At 43.9% G+C, this 19378-nt stretch overlaps 1 protein-coding gene across 1 annotated transcript; it reads left to right on the top strand.

Moving 5' to 3' along the window:
• The first annotated feature begins 219 nt into the window (after positions 1 to 219).
• On the top strand, positions 220 to 17695 carry LOC132772990 (purine nucleoside phosphorylase-like). The gene is made up of 6 exons (XM_060771853.2): positions 220 to 257; positions 4773 to 4936; positions 9029 to 9132; positions 10406 to 10581; positions 13997 to 14187; positions 16590 to 17695. Exons 1-6 carry the CDS (start codon positions 235 to 237, stop codon positions 16832 to 16834), a joined length of 903 nt encoding a protein of 300 aa, XP_060627836.2. The 5' UTR covers positions 220 to 234; the 3' UTR covers positions 16835 to 17695.
• Positions 17696 to 19378: the final 1683 nt, after the last annotated feature.

Consider the following 19378-nt stretch of genomic DNA (forward strand, 5'->3'; position numbering starts at 1 on the left):
CATGGTCCAGAGTTGAAACAATCCAGGCTGTGGGTGTGCATTAATTGCTAAGCATCACTCACCAGCCCAGAGCCAATGGCTAATCCCATTCATTTGCCTCCACCCCCAAAGGAGAAAACTCCCTTCTGTATAAAACTGCTCTTTCCTTGCACGGAAAGATTGCTAGAGCAAGAAGGCAAAGCTTCTCCATTCAGACCCAACTGTTTCTCTTGCTGCTTTGATTTGGGATTCAGGATGCAACCGACGGACATGTTCAGGTAGGTCTAAATGGGGCATGTCTTCCTTCCTTCCCCATGCATGTGAGTGTGTCTGAGAGAGATTATTATACTACATAACACGATTTCTGTTCCTGGGTTATCAATTTCATTTCCTAATTGGTTTTATCATAAAGACATAGGAAAAGTTTATTAAACTGCAAAAACTTTGTTTTTGCGGGAAGGACATCCTGCAGCACATTTTGCTCTAAGTTTTCAGTGAACATCTCATCGAGTCTCAGTCAATTCAACATAGGGTTGTTGTAGGTTTTTTCGGGCTATATGGCCATGGTCTAGAGGCATTCTCTCCTGACGTTTTGCCTGCATCTATGGCAAGCATCCTCAGAGGTAGTGAGGTCTGTTGGAACTAGAAAAAGGGGTTATAAATCTCTGGAATGACCAGAGTGAGACAAATGACTCTTGTCTGCTGGAGCTAGGTGTGAATGTCAGGCCATTATATGCTAATCAAGGTGATCAGTTGAAACATTCACACCTAGCTCCAGCAGACAAGAGTCCTTTGTCTCACCCTGGTCATTCCACAGATATATAAACCCTTTTTCCTAGTTCCAACAGACCTCACTACCTCTGAGGATGCTTCCTCATGTTCAGATGGAATCTCCTCTCTTGTAGTTTGAAGCCATTGTTTCGTACCCTAGTCTCCAGGGAAGCAGAAAACAAGCTTGCTCCCTCCTCCCTGTGACTTCCTCTCATGTATTTATACATGGCTCCTCTCAGCCTTCTCTTCTTCAGACTAAACATGCCCAGCTCTTTAAGCCGCTCCTCATAGGGTTTGTTCTCTAAGCCCTTGATCATTTTAGTCGCCCTCCTCTGGACACATTCCTACCGGCTGTTAGAAATTGTGGGAGTTGAAGTCCTCAAAGGGCTTGTTCTCCAGACCCTTGATCATTTTCGTCGCCCTCCTCTGGACACATTCAAGCTTGTCAATATCTCCCTTCAATTGTGGTGTGCCCAGAATTGGACACAATATTCGAGGTGTGGTCTAACCAAAGCGGAATAGAGCATGGGGAGCATGACTTCACTAGATCTAGACACTATACTATTTATGCATCTATGGCAGGAATACTCAGAGGTTGTGAGGTCTGTTGGAAACTAGGCAAGTGCCTCACAACCTCTGAGGATGCTTGCCGTAGAAATGGGGGAAACGTCAGGAGAGGATGCTTCTGGAACATGGCCGTACAGCCCGGAAAACTCACAGCAAGTCAGTTTGATAAAATTCGGTGTTTCTGGCATGTCCATGTATTTGTTATATGGGATTGTTTGAGTTTACACAACCATAATGGCTCTTCCCCCCCTCCCAACCCCCTTACTGGCATATATCAACCAATATGGCCTTTCTTGATCTATCAGTCTGGCCAACCACCTTGCATTCCCACTGTATGGCCTCCCTGGCTCCTTCTGCCCTAGTAAGTGAATGAGTACAGAAACTATAAATGTGTAAACGAATGAATAAGGAAGCATTTAATTATTGTCTACAGAGGATGAAAGTGCATCTAGATCAGAGGTGACATGCTTACTTTCATAGAGGGCCACATCAAGGTTGCCTTCAAAGGGTCGATGAATCCATGGGTAGAGAATCCTATTATTTTTTGACATAGTGATTGACGCTCTTTAGTTTGTACACAGTTTGAATGCCCAGATGTTACTGAACAATGTCAATCAGGCATGGGCAAACTTGTGCCCTCCAGGTGTTTTGGACTTCAACTCCCACCATTCCTAACAGCCGGTAGGCTGTTAGGAATGGTGGGAGTTGAAGTCCAAAACACCTGGAGGGCACAAGTTTGCCCATCCCTTCTTTATCTGTAATTCCAATGACTGAGCTCTGCGAATGCAGCATTTCACCATACGAATCAGAGTATTTGAAGATTGGGATATCCGTGGATGTTGAAGTCCAAATTGTGGATGTTGAAGTCCAAAACACCTGGATGGCCCAAGTTTAACGATCCCTTCTTTATCTGTAATTCCAATGACTGAGCTCTGCGAGTGCAGCATTTCATAGAATCATAGAATCAAAGAGTTGGATGAGACCTCATGGGCCATCCAGTCCAACCCCCTGCCAAGAAGCAGGAATATTGCATTCAAATCACCCCTGACAGATGGCCATCCAGACTCTTTTGACTAAGCTCTGTGAGTGCAGCATTTTGCCAAATGAATCAGAGAGTGTTTGAGGACTGGGATATCTGTGGGTGTTGAAGTACAAATTGTGGGTTTTGAAGTCCAAAACACCTGGAGGGCCCAAGTTTGTCCATCCCTTCTTTACCTGTAATTCCAATGACTGAGCTCTGCGAGTGCAGCATTTTCCCAAACGAATCAGAGAGTGTTTGAGAACTGGGATATCCGTGAGTGTTGAAGTCCAAATTGTGGGCATTGAAGTCCAAAACACCTGGAGGGCCCAAGTTTGTCCATCCCTTCTTTATCTGTAATTCCAATGACTGAGCTCTGCGAGTGCAGCATTTTCCCAAACGAATCAGAGAGTGTTTGAGAACTGGGATATCTGTGGGTGTTGAAGTCCAAATTGTGGGCGTTGAAGTCCAAAACACCTGGAGAGCCCAAGTTTGTCCATCCCTTCTTTATCTGTAATTCCAATGACTGAGCTCTGCGAGTGCAGCATTTTCCCATACGAATCAGAGAGTGTTTGAGAACTGGGATATCCGTGAGTGTTGAAGTCCAAATTGTGGGCATTGAAGTCCAAAACACCTGGAGGGCCCAAGTTTGTCCATCCCTTCTTTATCTGTAATTCCAATGACTGAGCTCTGCGAGTGCAGCATTTTCCCAAACGAATCAGAGAGTGTTTGAGGACTGGGATATCCGTGGGTGCTGAAGTCCAAATTGTGGGTGTTGAAGTCCAAAACACCTGGAGGGCCCAAGTTTGCCCATCCCTTCTTTATCTGTAATTCCAATGACTGAGCTTTGAGAGTGCAGTATTTCACCATACGAATCAGAGTATTTGAAGATTGGGATATCTGTGGATGTTGAAGTCCAAATTGTGGATGTTGAAGTCCAAAACACCTGGAGGGCCCAAGTTTATCCATCCCTTCTTTATCTGTAATTCCAATGACTGAGCTCTGCGATTGCAGCATTTCATAGAATCATAGAATCAAAGAGTTGGATGAGACCTCATGGGCCATCCAGTCCAACCCCCTGCCAAGAAGCAGGAATATTGCATTCAAATCACCCCTGGCAGATGGCCATCCAGACTCTTTTGACTAAGCTCTGTGAGTGCAGCATTTTGCCAAATGAATCAGAGAGTGTTTGAGGACTGGGATATCCGTGGGTGTTGAAGTACAAATTGTGGGTTTTGAAGTCCAAAACACCTGGAGGGCCCAAGTTTGTCCATCCCTTCTTTATCTGTAATTCCAATGACTGAGCTCTGCGAGTGCAGCATTTTGCCAAAGGAATCAGAGAGTGTTTGAGGACTGGGATATCCGTGGGTGTTGAAGTCCAAATTGTGGGTTTTGAAGTCCAAAACACCTGGAGGGCCCAAGTTTGTCCATCCCTTCTTTATCTGTAATTCCAATGACTGAGCTCTGCGAGTGCAGCATTTTGCCAAAGGAATCAGAGAGTGTTTGAGGACTGGGATATCCGTGGGTGTTGAAGTCCAAATTGTGGGTGTTGAAGTCCAAAACACCTGGAGGGCCCAAGTTTGCCCATCCCTTCTTTATCTGTAATTCCAATGACTGAGCTTTGAGAGTGCAGCATTTCATACAATCATAGAATCAAAGAGTTGGACGAGACCTCATGGGCCATCCAGTCCAACCCCCTGCCAAGAAGCAGGAATATTGCATTCAAATCACCCCTGACAGATGGCCATCCAGACTCCTTTGACTGAGCTCTGTGAGTGCAGCATTTTGCCAAATGAATCAGAGAGTGTTTGAGGACTGGGATATCCGTGGGTGTTGAAGTCCAAATTGTGGGTGTTGAAGTCCAAAACACCTGGAGGGCCCAAGTTTGTCCATCCCTTCTTTATCTGTAGTTCCAATGACTGAGCTCTGCAAGTGCAGCATTTTCCCAAATGAATCAGCCTTTGTCCTCCCAATCTTGCTATAAGCCAGTCAAACGTGGACTATCTAGAGACGTCATACGCAACTCCTGGAACAATTCCATCAGAGCTGCCTCTCAGAAATCCTGCAAATCTCTTGGGAAGATAGGCAGACAAAAAAATCCAGATAGATGGGCATAGTCAAGGAAGCCAACACCTGAGCAGGGCTGTTGAAGGCAAAGTGGTTGGGAGATCTCTCACTTACAAGTCAACTTCATGGCAAGTGACAACACCACAAAGCCAGACAAAGGCTTGGGCAAACTTGGGCCCTCCAGGTGTCTTGGACTTCAACTTCAACAAATCCTAACAGCTGATAGGCTGATAGGAATTGTGGGAGTTGAAGTCCAAAACACCTGGAAGGCCCAAGTTTTCCATACCTGGTTTAAATGCACCCTTAGACGGAGCTAACTGATTCTGGCTGATGCCACGTTGGCTTGGATTTGGTCTTGCTCTCTTTCCAGCTTTGAGCACTGCAAAGAGACAGCGGACTGGCTTCTGACCCGGACCACCCAACGTCCGCGGATCGCCATCATTTGCGGCTCAGGACTGGGTCCTCTTGCCGACAGCTTGGAGAACCAGGAGTCTTTCAAATACACCGAGATCCCCCACTTTCCGCAAAGTACAGGTACAGTACAACCAATCCCGTCCCAACCTTCTTCATCAGATGGTGCAGCTACACTATAGCATTAATGCAGTTTTGACACTACTTTCACTGTCGTGGCTCCATGCTATAGAATCATGGGAGTTGTAGTGTAATCAAGGTCTTTTGCTTCTCTTGAAAACGCAGCCACTCACTTGGGCAAAGAGGGCTAGAGACCTTGCAAAACAACATCTCTCTTTCAAAATGATATAACAGCTGCCCAAATAGTTTAATGCCAGAGACTGTAACGAAAGCATTATTCCATTTGTTGACCAAATTGCTAAACTTTGCAGAACTTCATAAACTAACTAGTCTCCTCAGAAATAAAGCAATACAGTGTTTTCATAATAATTGGAAGCCTTTCACATAATATATAGGTAGAATATTTAAAGACTGGCCCATAATACAACTCCTATATATACTACAAGAGTTGAATGAAAAGTAATGTCTCCACCTTCGTAACTCCTCAACAGATGGCAGTACTGGTATGCGGCAGGTACTGGCTTGTTCAGTAGACTCTCCTCTACAGTTCCATTTTGGCAGGAATCCTTAGCATTGAACGGTTTTGTTGTTAAAGTGTGAAGTATGGAACCCTGAGCAGATGGTCGGTCAATGCGACTTAAGCAACATGCAGTCACTGAATTCTTCACAGCAGAAGGCGTCACCCCAAAGGAGATTAATCAGAGAATGCAAGCTGTTTATGGTGATTGTGTTTATGTGAGTACTGTGCGTCGTTGGGCGAGTAAGTTTAAAGATGTTGAGGTAGGAACATCTGACTTGTGTGACAAACAAAGAGTTGGACGTCCTGTGACAGCAACCACCGAGTTTCACAAGCAAAAGGTTGACAGATTGATTCAGGACTATCGTCGTATCACTCAGAGAGAAATTTCAAGCATAATCGGCATTTCACAAGAACGTGTGGGTCACATTATTGTTTTGCTTGGCTATCAGAAGATCTGTGATCAATGGGTACACAGCAGAACTTCCAAGACTGCATCTCAACACCGTACGACATCCTCCATACAGTCCAGTTTAGCACCGTCTGACTTCCATCTGTTCTCAATAATGAAAGAAGATCTGCGGAGACATCATTATGCTTCTGATGAAGACATTGAGAGGACTGTGAACCGCTGGTTGCGGAAACAGAGTGTCGACTTCTTCTGTGACGGCTTCAGAAAACTTGTTCATTGTTGGCAGAAATGTATCCAATTGTCTGGTGATTATGTGGAAAAGTGAACAGTGGTAGTTAAAGATCACATTCTAAGGATTATTTCTGTGTTTGATTTATTAAAATATTCCCATCCGGACCCAAGTAACGAAGGTGGAGGCATTACTTTTCATTCAACCCTTGTACTACTCCTGGGCAGGGCGCCTTCATGGTCCCCACAACCTTGCGGGGAGAGTGCTTCAATGGCCTAACTGCCCACTTCCGGCCATAGCAACGCCTGCCTGGGGCCATAATAAACCTCTTTGGCCCTGCTGGCTTACAACTCCTGGGCAGGGCGCCTCCATGGCTCCCACATCCTTGCGGCCAGAGTGCTTCAACAGCCCGGCTGCCTGGCCATAGCAACACCTCTTGAATGACTCTTTGTGTCTTTATTATATAAGAGCAAGACCAGATTGAATTCCAAAGAAAATAGCGCACAAATCAGAAACAATTATAACTTTTAAGCCACTCTGAGTCCCCTTCGGGGTGAGAAGGGTGGCATATAAACGTAGTAAATAATAAATAAATAAATGCATTGAGTGATTAAAAGTACATTGTTGGAGAGCAGAGCTAGGGCCCTTCCACACAGCCCTGCATCCCAGAATATCAAGGCAGAAAATCCCACAATATCTGCTTTGAACTGGGTTATCTGAGTCCACGCTTGGATATTGTGGGATTTTCTGCCTTGATCAGGGTCAGCCCTAGGTAATTTTCAAGTGTAAGCAAACAATATTTTGGCACCCTCCCCCCTTCCCCAAACCAATCACTGGAAAATAAAAGGTAGAAGGTAGAGGTGAATAAAAGAGTTACCTTACAAATCAGAAGTTTACTTAGATATTCTGGGATATAGGGCTGTGTGGAAGGACCCCAAGGGAATTTTATTTGTCAAGTCAGGGGCAACAAGGCAATTGTATTACATTTCTAACAGAACAAAACAGACAGACAGACAAAAACACAAAGTTTGCAAGCGTGGTAGTTGATTAAATGTCCCTTGACCAGTGTCTGGCCACTTGGAGTGCTTCTGGTGTTGCTGTAAGAAGGTCCTCCATTGTGCATGTGGCGGGGCTCAGGTTGCATTGCAGCAGGTGGTCAGTGGTTTGCTCTTCTCCACACTCGCATGTTGTGAATTCCACTTTGTGGCCCCATTTCTTAAGGCTGGCTCTGCATCTCGTGGGGCCACAGCACAGTCTTTTCAGCACCTTCCAAGTTGCCCCGTCTTCTGTGTGCCCGGGGGGAGTCTCTCATTTGGTATCAGCCATTGGTTGAGGTTCTGGGTTTGAGCCTGCCACTTTTGGACTCTCGCTTGCTGAGGTATTCCAGCGAGTGTCTCTGTAGATCTTAGAAAACTATTTCTTTATCATCCCAAGGGAATTATAAAATGTGATACAATTAGGTCACCTTTGAATACTTTATGTAAATTTTACACACACACGCATATATAAGCTAAGAGCTTTGATAGGACCAAATATTGTAAGACTCCATCCCAGTTTAGGTTTGAGGGCCCTTCCACACAGCCCTATATCCCAGAATATCAAGGCAGAAAATCCCACAACATCTGTTTCAAACTCTATTATATGGCCGTGTGGACTCAGATAACCCAGTTCAAAGCAGATATTGTGGGATTTTCTTCATTGATATTCCTGGATGCAGGGTTGTGTGGAAGGGCCCTAGCTCTCCTTTCCAACAATCTATTTTTAATCACTCAATGCAATTATTATGGATCAATCTTTAAATATTCTACCTATATATTCTGTGAAAGGCTTCCAATTATTCTGAAAACACTGTATTGCTTTATTTCTAAAGTATCAAATAAGATACTCATGTTTTACTATTGTTAGAAAGTGTATAATTACAACTGTTAATTGGGGACTTTACAAACCAATAGTTATATTATCATGTATACATTTTGGAAATAATAATAATAATAATAATAATAATAATAATAATAATGCTAAACAAAATAACTACAACTCCCATGGTAGTTAAAGTGGTGTCAAGATGCACCTCTCTCTCCCTCTCTCCCTGTGTGTGTGTGTGTGTGTGTATACACACACTCATACACACACACACACACACACACACACACACACTAGCTGTACCCACCAGGCGTTGCTGGTGTTTCCCTCCCTCTTTCTCTCCTTTCCCCCCTCTTTACTTCACTCCCTCTTTCCTCCCTCCCTTCCTTTTCTTCTTTCCTTCTCCCCTTCCTTTCTTTTCCACCTCTTTCCTTCCTTTCCCCCTTTTTCTTTTTCTTCCTCTTCCTCTTTCTCTCCTTTCCTCCTTCTCTCTTTCCTTCCTTCATTTGCTTTTTGTTTCCATCCTTCCTTCTCTCTTTCCTTCCCTCCCTCTTTCTCTCCTTCTTTCCCTCCTTCCTTTGCTCCCTCTTTCCCTCCTTTCCTTTTTCCTTCCTTCTCTATCTCTTTCCTTCCTTCCCCCTTTTTTCTTTTCCTTCTGCTTTATCTCTTTTCTTCCTTCTCTACCTCTTCCCTTCCTTCCTTCCTTCCTTCCTCCCTTCCTCCTTTCCTTCGCTATTTGCTTCCATGCTTCCTTCTCTCTTTCCTTCTTTCTTTCTTTCCCTCCCTCTTTTCATTATTTAGCTTTTTGGGGGTTTTAAGTTCTTTCTGCTGTTTTTTTTTGGGGGGGGGGAGTTGTGAGTGATGGTCACTCGTTGGTCTGTTAGGGGTATATTGTCCAAATTTCATGTCAATTCGTCCAGTGGTTTTTGAGTTGTGTTAATCCCACAAACTAACATTACATTACATTACATTACATTACATTTATTTATTTATATGCTATCCTCAAAACAAACTCTTTTAGTGTGGACTGTCAATAGTGAGGGCATTAATGTGGCTCACCGTCTCTTTCTTCAGTGGCCGGCCACGATGGCCACCTCATCTTCGGGGGACTGAAAGGCAAGCAATGTGTCTGCATGAAAGGGCGCTTCCACATGTACGAGGGGTACCCGCTCTGGAAGGTAAGGAGCTCCTTACGGCAACCCATTTCTCAAGTTTTTCTTGAAAAGATTGATTTATTGGAGGCTTGCTTTTGCCTCCCTCTGAGGCTGAGAGAGCATGACTTGCTTAAGGTCACAAAATGAATTTCAATGACTGAGCAGAGATTCGAACCCATGTCTCCCAGAGTCCTAATCCAATACTTAAATTAGTCCACACTGGAGCCCAAATTTATGTCTTAGGGTTTTCTTGGCAGTACTTATTTAGTGAAGATTTGCAGTGTCCACATTCTCCGAGGCAGAGAGAGTGTGACTTGTTGTGCATTAATAATAAATAATAATAACTATGTATTGTCGAAGGCTTTCATGGCCGGAATCACTGGGTCCACAGATATATAAACCCTTTTTCCTAGTTCCAAAACACCTCACTACCTCTGAGGATGCTTGCCATAGAAGCAGGCGAAACGTCAGGAGAGAATGCCTCTAGACCATGGCCATATAGCCCGAAAAAACCTACAGTAACCCAATAATAACTATATTTATTTATACTCCGCTTTGTCTCCCCAAAGGGGACTCAAAGTGGCTTGACATAAAAGCATCACTAGACAAATTAAAATATGCTATCATACAAACAGTAAAACAGAATTAAACACAAATAGCACTAAAAAAAATTGTAAGTATTTCCAAGTATGTTGAAATCGCCCAGAGTTAGATCCAGTTCCCATTAATCTACACAGTGAATGTTCCAAAGAGCTGTCCAAAAGGCTCGACTTGATCCCATTTAAAATTGAGACTAAAACTCAGAGTTGATTAATCATCTTGGGAAGGGAGCCATGTTGTCAGGAGTCAATTTCTGACATCGTGAAGACATCACAAATTCCCTCCGTGACATCCTGACTGAATCATCCTGGCTGTCTCAATTCTCTCTCTGTGACATTTTGAAGACAGCAGAGGGTGCTGGACACCTTGTATTGGAACTTGTGAAGCAACAAGCTCTAATAAGGAAACTGAGAAGAGGGGGAGATGGGCAGGAAAGGTGTATAAAAGGAAGTGGTGGTGGGAAAAAGTCAGTAGTATCTTTCTTTGCTGCAGAGATACATGCAATATATCCATTTCAAAGCAAAACCGGCTTGTGAGTGGTCATTTAATATTGCTATATAGATCCTACTGCTTTTGGAGGGAGCAGAGTTAAATCTAGTTCTATGTGGAAAAGTAGGATGCAAACTATAATGATGATGCACAGAAGGACATCTCATTACAATGTATTTAAATCTATTACCTTTTCTCCCTGGATCAGGTGACTTTCCCAATCCGGGTATTCAAGCTCTTGGGTATCGAGACGCTACTGGTCACCAATGCGGCGGGCGGCTTGGCAGATTCCTACAACGTTGGCGACCTCATGATCATCAAGGATCACATCAACTTGTTGGGCCTCACTGGGGAAAACCCTTTGCGGGGCCCCAATGAGGAGCGGTAAGTGCTCCAGATTCCCTCTCGAAAGCCCTACTGTTTCCTCCCAGGTGGGAGATGAGCCCCGAAATTGAGCAGGAAGGCAAGCAGATAGCAAACCATAACTTAGGCCGAAGCACTTACCAAGCGCAGCACTGATTTCAGTCCAGCTCAGGCATGGGCAAAGAGAAATGGTGGATTTATATGGAATGGATAAAAAATGGTGAACCCAATGTAAATATTGGGTTGCTGTGAGTTTATTGGGCCACAAGATTATTTCCTAACATTTTGCCTGCATCTGTGGCAAGCATTCTCAGAGCTTCTGTTGGCAGTGAAGCAAGTGGAGTCTACACACGTCTATATAAGGACCCCCAAACGCAATAATGCGCAGACATAAATCAGAGAACATGAAAGGCACTGCAGACTGATTCAGCCAGAGAAGTCACCTATAGCAGAGTACTTGATGAACCAACCTGGACACAGAATATTGTTTGAAAATACAGAAATGGTGGACCACTCTGACAACCACCGTGTCAGGCTGCATAGAGAAGCCACTGAAATCCACAAGAAGCACATGGACAGTTTCAACAGAAAGGAGGAAACCATGAAAATGAACAGAATCCGGTTACCAGAATCAAAACAGTAAATAAAGAACTCGCTCAGAAACAGGAGAACTCCAGACAGCAAGCAAACAAGTATCAGTTAACAACTCCCAAATAGAAGATGCCTCCAGGCAATAACAGCCAAGCTACCTCTATGATCTTCTGGCGAAATAAACTAGTCCAATGTGGAGTAGGCAAAACTACGGTTAGGTGGATCTGTAATTGGTTAAGCGGACGAACTCAGAGGGTGAATCTCCCCAAGGCTTCCTCTTCATCCTGGAAAGAAGTGATGAGTGGAGTGCCATCAACAGGGTTCCGTCCTGGGCCTGGTCCTGCTCAGGATCTTTATTAGTGACTTAGATGAAGGGTTAGAAGGCAAGATCATCAAGTTTGCAGACAACACCAAATTGGGAAGGATAGCCAATACTCCAGAAGAGAGGAGTAGAATTCAAAACAATCTCGACAGATTAGAGAGATGATGGGCCAAAACTAACAAAATGAAGTTCAACAGGGACAAATGCAAGATACTCCACTTAGGCAGAAAAAAACGAAATGCAAAGATACAGAATGGGAGACAATGCCTGGCTCGAGAGCAGTACGTGTGAAAAAGATCTTGGGGTTCTCGTGGACAACAAGTTAAACATGAGCCAACAATGTGATGTGGCGGCAAAAAAAGCCAATGGGATTTTGGCCTGCATCAATAGGAGTCTAGTGTCATGCTCCCCATGCTCTTTTCTGCGTTGGTTAGATCACATCTGGAATCACTCTGTGTCCAATTCTGGGCATAACAATTGAAGAGAGATATTGACAAGCTGGAATGTGTCCAGAGGAGGGCGACTAAAATGATCAGGGGTCTGGAGAACAAGCCCTATGAGGAGCAGCGAACTGGGCATGTTTAGTCTGAAGAAGAGAAGGCTGAGAGGAGACATGATAGCCATATATAAATACATGAGAGGAATTCATAGAGAGGAGGGAGCAAGCTTGTTTTCTGCTTCCCTGGAGACTAGGACGTGAAACAATGGCTTCAAACTACAAGAAAGGAGATTCCGTCTGAACATGAGGAAGGACTTCCTGACTGTGAGAGCTGTTCTGCAGTGGAACTCTCTGCCCTGGAGTGTGGTGGAGGCTCCTTCTTTGGAAGCTTTTAAACAGAGGCTGGATGGCCATCTGTCAGGGGTGATTTGAATGCAATATTCCTGCTTCTTGGCAGAATGGGGTTGGACTGGATGGCCCATGAGGTCTCTTCCAACTCTTTGATTCTATGATTCTATGATTCTATGTGGGCTAGGCAAAACTACAGTAAGGTGGATCTGTAATTGGTTAAGCGGACAAACCCAGAGGGTGATTCTCCCTAATGCTTCCTCTTCATCCTGGAAAGAAGTGACGAGCGGAGTGCCATCAGCAGGGTTCCGTCCTGGGCCCGGTCCTGTTCAACATCTTTATTAATGACTTAGATGAAGGGCTAGAAGGTAGGATCATCAAGTTTGCAGATGACACCAAATTGGGAGGGATAGCCAATACTCCAGAGGACAGGAGCAGGATTCAAAATGATCTTAACAGATTAGAGAGATGATTGGCCAAAACTAACAAAATGAAGTTCAACAGGGACAAATGCAAGATACTCCACTCTGGCAAGAAAAGTGAAATGCAAAGAGACAGAATGGGGGACAATGCTTGGCTCGAGAGCAGTACGTGTGAAAAAGATCTTGGAGTCCTCGTGGACAACAAGTTAAACATGAGCCAGGAATGTGATGTGGTGGCAAAAAAAAGCCAATGGGATTTCGGCCTGCATCAAGAGGAGCCTAGTGTCTAGATCTAAGGAAGTAATGCTACCCCTCTATTCTGCTTTGGTTAGATCACATCTGGAATCACTCTGTGTCCAATTCTGGGCATAACAATTGAAGAGAGATATTGACAAGCTGGAATGTGTCCAGAGAAGGGCGACTAAAATGATCAGGGGTCTGGAGAACAAGCCCTAAAGAACTGGGCATGTTTAGTCTGAAGAAGAGAAGGCTGAGAGGAGACATGATAGCCATATATAAATACATGAGAGGAAGCCACAGGGAGGAGGGAGCAAGCTTGTTTTCTGCTTCCCTGGAGACTAGGACGCAATGGAGCAATGGCTTCAAACTACAAGAAAGGAGATTCCATCTGAACATGAGGAAGAACTTCCTGACTGTGAAAGCTGTTCTGCAGTGGAACTCTCTGCCATGGAGTGTGGTGGAGGCTCCTTCTTTGGAAGCTTTTAAACAGAGGCTGGATGGCCATCTGTTTGGGGTGCTTTGAATGCAATTTTCCTGCTTCTTGGCAGAATGGGGTTGGACTGGATGACCCACGAGGTGTCTTCCAACTCTATGAGTCTATGATTCTACTGTCCCTGATTGACTTGCAGCTTCATGACTACTTAAATGCTAATTCAGGCTTGCTAATTGGACACATTCCAGCTTGTCAATATCTCTCTTCAATTGTGATGCCCAGAATTTCACAGAGAGTGATTCCAGATGTGATCTAACCAAGGCAGAATAGAGCATGGGGAGCATTACACCTTTTTTCTCCCACCCTGGACATTATTCCACAGGTATGTATGCACCCCACTTACCTCACTGTCAATAGAAACACTAGCCACATATTCAGGTGAAACATTAGGAGAGAATGCTGCTGGAACATGGCCATTCAGCCCAAAAAACTTACAGCAACTCAGTGATTCTGGCTATGAAAGCCTTCAGCAATACAATGTAAATATTGCAGTAAGATTAGAAAAATTATGTTCAAAGATACTTATAATGGAAAATGTGGTATGAGTACAGTGTGTTGAGAGCATCCTCTTCTTTCTACAGGTTTGGTCCCCGCTTCCCTGCCCTCTCGGACGCTTACGACAGGAAGATCCGTGCGCTGGCCCTGGAGACCGCTAGGCACCTGGGCTACACCTCCTTTGTCAGAGAAGGGGTCTACTGCATGGTGGGGGGACCCACCTTTGAATCCGTCGCAGAGGCTCGGCTGTTGCACTTACTGGGAGCAGACGCTGTGGGTAAGACACTTAGAAGCATAGAGATAGGAGAGACCCCATGGGCCATCTATTCCAACCCCCTGCCATACAGGAAAAGCACAATCAAAGCACTCTTGACAGATGGCCATCCAGCCCTTGTTTGTTTCCTGTTTAACTGTGTGGTTTTTACATCAGTAGTAGTTGTTCCATTCAAGAAACTTCCTTTTTTGTGGCCACCACAAGCTATGTTGAATTGTTTGAGACTCCATGAGATATTCATTGAAATACTATCGCAAAATGTGCTATAGCAGGATAGCCTTCTCACAAAAACAAAGTTTCTGCAATTTAATAAACTTTCCCCATTTTTTTTAATGATCGAACCAATTAGGAAATGGCATTTGTAACCCAGGGAAAAAAAATACGCTACATAGTGTAATAAATATAATATATTGTTATTTGTTGCTTGCCTCTTCTCGCGGCTTGAGGCATTAAACAACATCACAAAAAATACAGACATTAAAAGTGCAAGAATTAAAATGGAAGTCGAATGACGTTTGTAGAAAGTCCACATTTCGCAGGTGTAGAAAAGAGTTACTTAGGCAATCCCTCGTAGTCCGAGTAGGATTGTCCTCCAAGACTGGTGTCCTGGAGATGGGTACGTAGTTGACTGTGGAGCCCTATTCTTGACCAGCATGTTTTCCCGCAGTGAGGGCATTGGTTTCCAGGTGGAAGGTAGTCCCGGTTGGGGTTGGCTTGATGCACCTTCCTCTTGGCACATTTCTCTCTTTCGCCCTCCATTCGTGCCTCTTCAAATTCTGCAGCACTGCTGGTCACAGCTGACCTCCAGCTGGAGCACTCAAGGGCCAGGGCTTCCCAGTTCTCAGTGTCTATGCCATAGTTTTTAAGGTTGGCTTTGAGCCCATCTTTAAATCTCTTTTTGTGTCCTCCAACATTTTGTTTCCTGTTCTTGAGTTCGGAGTAGAGCAACTGCTTTGGGAGACGGTGATCGGGCATTTGGACAACGTGGCCAGTCCAGTGGAGTTGATGGCAGAGGACCATCACTTCAATGCTGGTGTTCTTTGTTTTTTACAGCACGCTGACATTTGTTCTCTTGTCTCCCCAAAAGATTTGCAGGATTTTCCGGAAGCAGTGCTGATGGAATCGTTCCAGGAGTTGCATGTGATGTCTGTAGACAGTCCACGTCTCGCAGGCATATAGCAGGGTTGGCAGGACAATAGCTTTATAAAGAAGCTTTATAAACAAGTCTCACACAATGGAACAATGGCTTCAAACTACAAGAAAGGAAGGACTTCCTGACTGTGAGAGCTGTTCAGCAGTGGAACTCTCTGCCCCAGAGTGTCGTAAAGGCTCCTTCTTTGGAAGCTTTTAAACAGAGGCTGGATGGCCATCTGTCAGGGGTGTTTTGAATGCAATTTTCCTGCTTTATAAACAAGCACCTTGGTCTCCCTACCGATGTCCCAGTCCACAAACACTCTGCTTAATTCGGAAAAATGCTGCACTCGCAGAGCTCAGGCAATGTTGTATTTGCTCGTATTAAGGACCTTAAATATAATGGAGGTTTGGGATTCACACCACTTGCAATGGCACAGAAGTAGCTCTGCTTGTAATGGGCCTTATTATTATTATTATTATTATTATTATTATTATTATTCTAACATAATAATAATAATAATAATAATAATAATAATAATAATAAGGCCTGTTCCAAGCAGAGCTACTTCTGTGCCATTGCAAGTGGTATGAACCCCAAACCATTATATTAAGGTCCTTAATAGGAGCAAATACAACACTCGGAAAAATGCAGCACTCGCAAAGCTCAGGCGGTGTTGTATGTCAGTGTCAATGTTGACTTTTGCAGAGAAGTGGCTGCCAAAGTAGCGGAAATGGTCAACATTTTCTAATGTTACACCATTAAGCTGTACTTCTGGCATTGCAAAGTGATTGCCTGGTGCCTGCTGGAAGAGCACTTTGGTTTCCTCAATGTTCAATGACAGGCCAAGCTTCTCGTGTTTCTGCGAAGGTGTTTAGAGTAGCTTGTAGGTCGTCTTCTGAATGCGCACAGATGGTGTTGTCATCAGCATATCGGAGTTCTATAACAGATGTCGTTGTAACCTTGGTTTTGGCTTTCAGTCTGCTGAGGTTAAACAGCTTGCCATCTGTCCGATAGATGATTTCCACTCTGGTGGGAAGCTTCCCATCAACAAGATGGATTATCATAGCGATGAAGATGGAAAATAAGGTTTGGCAATAACACATCCCTGTTTGACACCTGATTCCATCTTAAATGGGTCACTTTGGGAGCCAACAGAGTTGGAAGGACAATAGCTATATAAATAAGCATCTTGGCATCCCCACGAGAGTCTTGATCTGGGACATTTGGGATTGGATCAGATGCTAAAAACTGTCTCCTTCTGTCCTTCCAGGCATGAGCACTGCAGCGGAGGTCGTTGTGGCCAGGCATTGCGGCCTCCGTGTCTTTGGCCTCTCGCTGATCACCAACAAAGTGGTCAAAGACTACAATGCGAAGGCAAACGTTGACCATCACAGCGTCTTGGAGGTCAGCAAGAGGCGGACGTCCATGCTTCAAACACTCCTCACTGAAATAGTGGGCAGCCTGGACTGTGGCAAGTGGAAAGAAATGGAGACCCACTACCAGAATGGAGCCTGAAAGCATCTCTAGATGTTCATGGTGGAGCCAAGGAAGCACATGAGCAATTGTATGGGGCAGCAAGTGGACCAGGCCGCCTTCCGCAATCTAGACACAATGGGGGCCCGAAACCTAAACGATATCACAGCCCAACCAAAACAAAATTGTATAGATAGACCACATCAGCTCTAGTTTCTTACACATGGTTATCATGTTTTTCTAGGGGTGAGCAGATGGCAACTGGAAGATGGCATACGTTCTGTATCTCAAAAACTAGAGCTGATAGGGGAGAAATGGTGCAATTTTTATAATCAGCAAGTCAAATAGACCCAGAAGTGGTGCTAACATTTGAGACACCAAAATGTATATTGGTCAGTGGTTTACCTTTCCTACTTTACTACTTCTTTATGGTCCATCTACACCAGGCATGGGCAAACTTTGGCCCTTCAGGTGTTTTGGATTCCAACTCCCACCATGCCTAACAGCCTTTATAATTATGAATGGTTTATCAGGAGAGGAAGGCCGAATAGTAGAGAAGGTATTAAAATATTTTGAATTTATCAGACAGGGAAAGATATAAGAATAATCCCAATGCTGCTTCACCAAAATTATAATGAATATCACAGGAAGGAGGTAAATAAATATGTATTTGAATTAAGCCTGAAATGAGAGGTTTTGAAACTGTTTCTTCAATTGGGGTACGCTGCCACCTTATTGCTTAGTATTCAGGCTGAGATATATATGTGGAGAGGATACTTAGTAACACCCTTCTGTGTTACTATGGTGTTTGTTGTCCTCAGAGGGTTTAAATACCAATGATGTTCACACACAGGCTGTTGTAATGTGTTAACTATAATAAAACGTTTATTTAACAGGCTTAAACTCTTCTGGTACAAATGCGTAATGGTTTCTGTAAGTGAATAGCAGAAAAGCTTTTGGTTACGTTTGATGTACAATTCTTAGATGGGTACTGCTTTGAGTCGCCCAAGGGCTGAGAAAAGCGGTATATAAATGAAGTAAACAAATAAATAAATACTGGGTTCAAATCTAGAGTTAACAAAACAGGATATTATCTCAGGAAACTAATCTCTGATGATAATTCCAAACCAAATTCCCACTTTCTGGAATCTAGTCTAACAACCTTGGCCTTGCCTTCCTCAGGAATAAAAGAAGCAGACCATAAGCAAGGTCCTGTTCCTACTGCAGTATTCCTGGCTAATTCCTCTAACCCTTGAATACTACAAAAGATTAACCCGGTTCTCCTATCTAGCACTATCCAACTGTGAACACCAACCGACTATCTCCCAACTGACAAATCCCAACTGCCAAAACTCAAGCCTGTGGGAATTGTGGGAGTTGGAGTCCAAAACACCTGGAGGGCCAAAGTTTGCCCATGCCTGATCTGCACTATACAATTAAGGGTCTGACTTCACTTTAACCACCCTGTCTCAATGCTATGGAATAATGAGAGACATGGTTTTACAATCCTTCTAGGCCAGATAGTGCTAGCTTCTCACCAAACTACAACTCCCAGTTCTAATTGCACCCATAGTCACCCAGTCCATTAACCACTGAACAGTGATAAAGTGGAGCCACGATGCATAGAGTCAAAGTCATAGGACTATTTTTGATGGGAAGGGATTGTGGGTGCATCCACACTGCAGAAACAATGCAGTTTGACACCACATGAACTGCCACAGTTCAATGCTATGGAATCATGGGAGTTACAGTATCTCAAGATCTTTACAGGAGCCTCTGGTGGCGCAGTGGGTTAAACCCTTGTGCCGGCAGGACTGAAGACCGACAGGTTGGAGGTTCGAATCTGGGGAGAGCATGGGTGAGCTCCCTCTGTCAGCTCCAGCTCCCCATGCGGGGGCATGAGAGAAGCCTCCCAAAAAGATGGTAAAACATCAATCATCCAGGCATCCCCTGGGCAACGTCCTTGCAGACAGCCAATTCTCCCACACCAGAAACGAATTGCAGTTTCTCAAGTTGTTCCTGACATGAAAAAAAAAAATCTTTAGTCTTCTCTGCCCAAGAGTGCTGGTATCTTGCTAAACTACAAATCTCATGTTTGCATAACACTGAGCCATGGCAGTTCAAGTGGTATCAAACTGCCTTCATTCTACAGTGTATGTACTTCTCTTCTTTGGTTTTTGTATTCTTTCCTCCTTGTTCTTTTTTTTTTTTGCCACTTGAAAAAAACCAAAATTAAGAAATATACATTACAAAGATAACATTTACAAGAGACATTCAGACTGGTCTGTGTCACACTTCCTTGGTTTGAAAAAGAAGAAGAATTTGGAAATTGTTGCCTATATCTATCATATTAGTTCCTAATAAAGATAAAAACACTTTAAGTCAATGACACATAAGTATGGATTGTGGCATAATGTAAAATAAACCACGTGTAGTTCACGTTGATAAGCCCACACACTTTCTTCCCGGAGAAAGAAAATATGCAACACAAGTGAACAATAAAGAACAAGTAGTTTACTCTTTGTAGTTTATAAGCATAGACTCTGAGAACTGGGAAGCCCTGGCCTGTGAGCACTCCAGTTGGAG

Source organism: Anolis sagrei, chromosome 4 (genome assembly GCF_037176765.1).
Source record: "Anolis sagrei isolate rAnoSag1 chromosome 4, rAnoSag1.mat, whole genome shotgun sequence".
Taxonomy (NCBI): Eukaryota; Metazoa; Chordata; class Lepidosauria; order Squamata; family Dactyloidae; genus Anolis; species Anolis sagrei.

Excerpts from the sequence above, each read along its gene's own strand:
- LOC132772990 (XM_060771853.2), top strand. The coding sequence starts at position 235 with ATGCAACCGACGGACATGTTCAG. Across the intron at positions 4,937-9,028 it reads CCACTTTCCGCAAAGTACAG|TGGCCGGCCACGATGGCCAC; the intron begins GTACAGTACAAC and ends CTCTTTCTTCAG. Across the intron at positions 14,188-16,589 it reads ACTGGGAGCAGACGCTGTGG|GCATGAGCACTGCAGCGGAG; the intron begins GTAAGACACTTA and ends CTGTCCTTCCAG.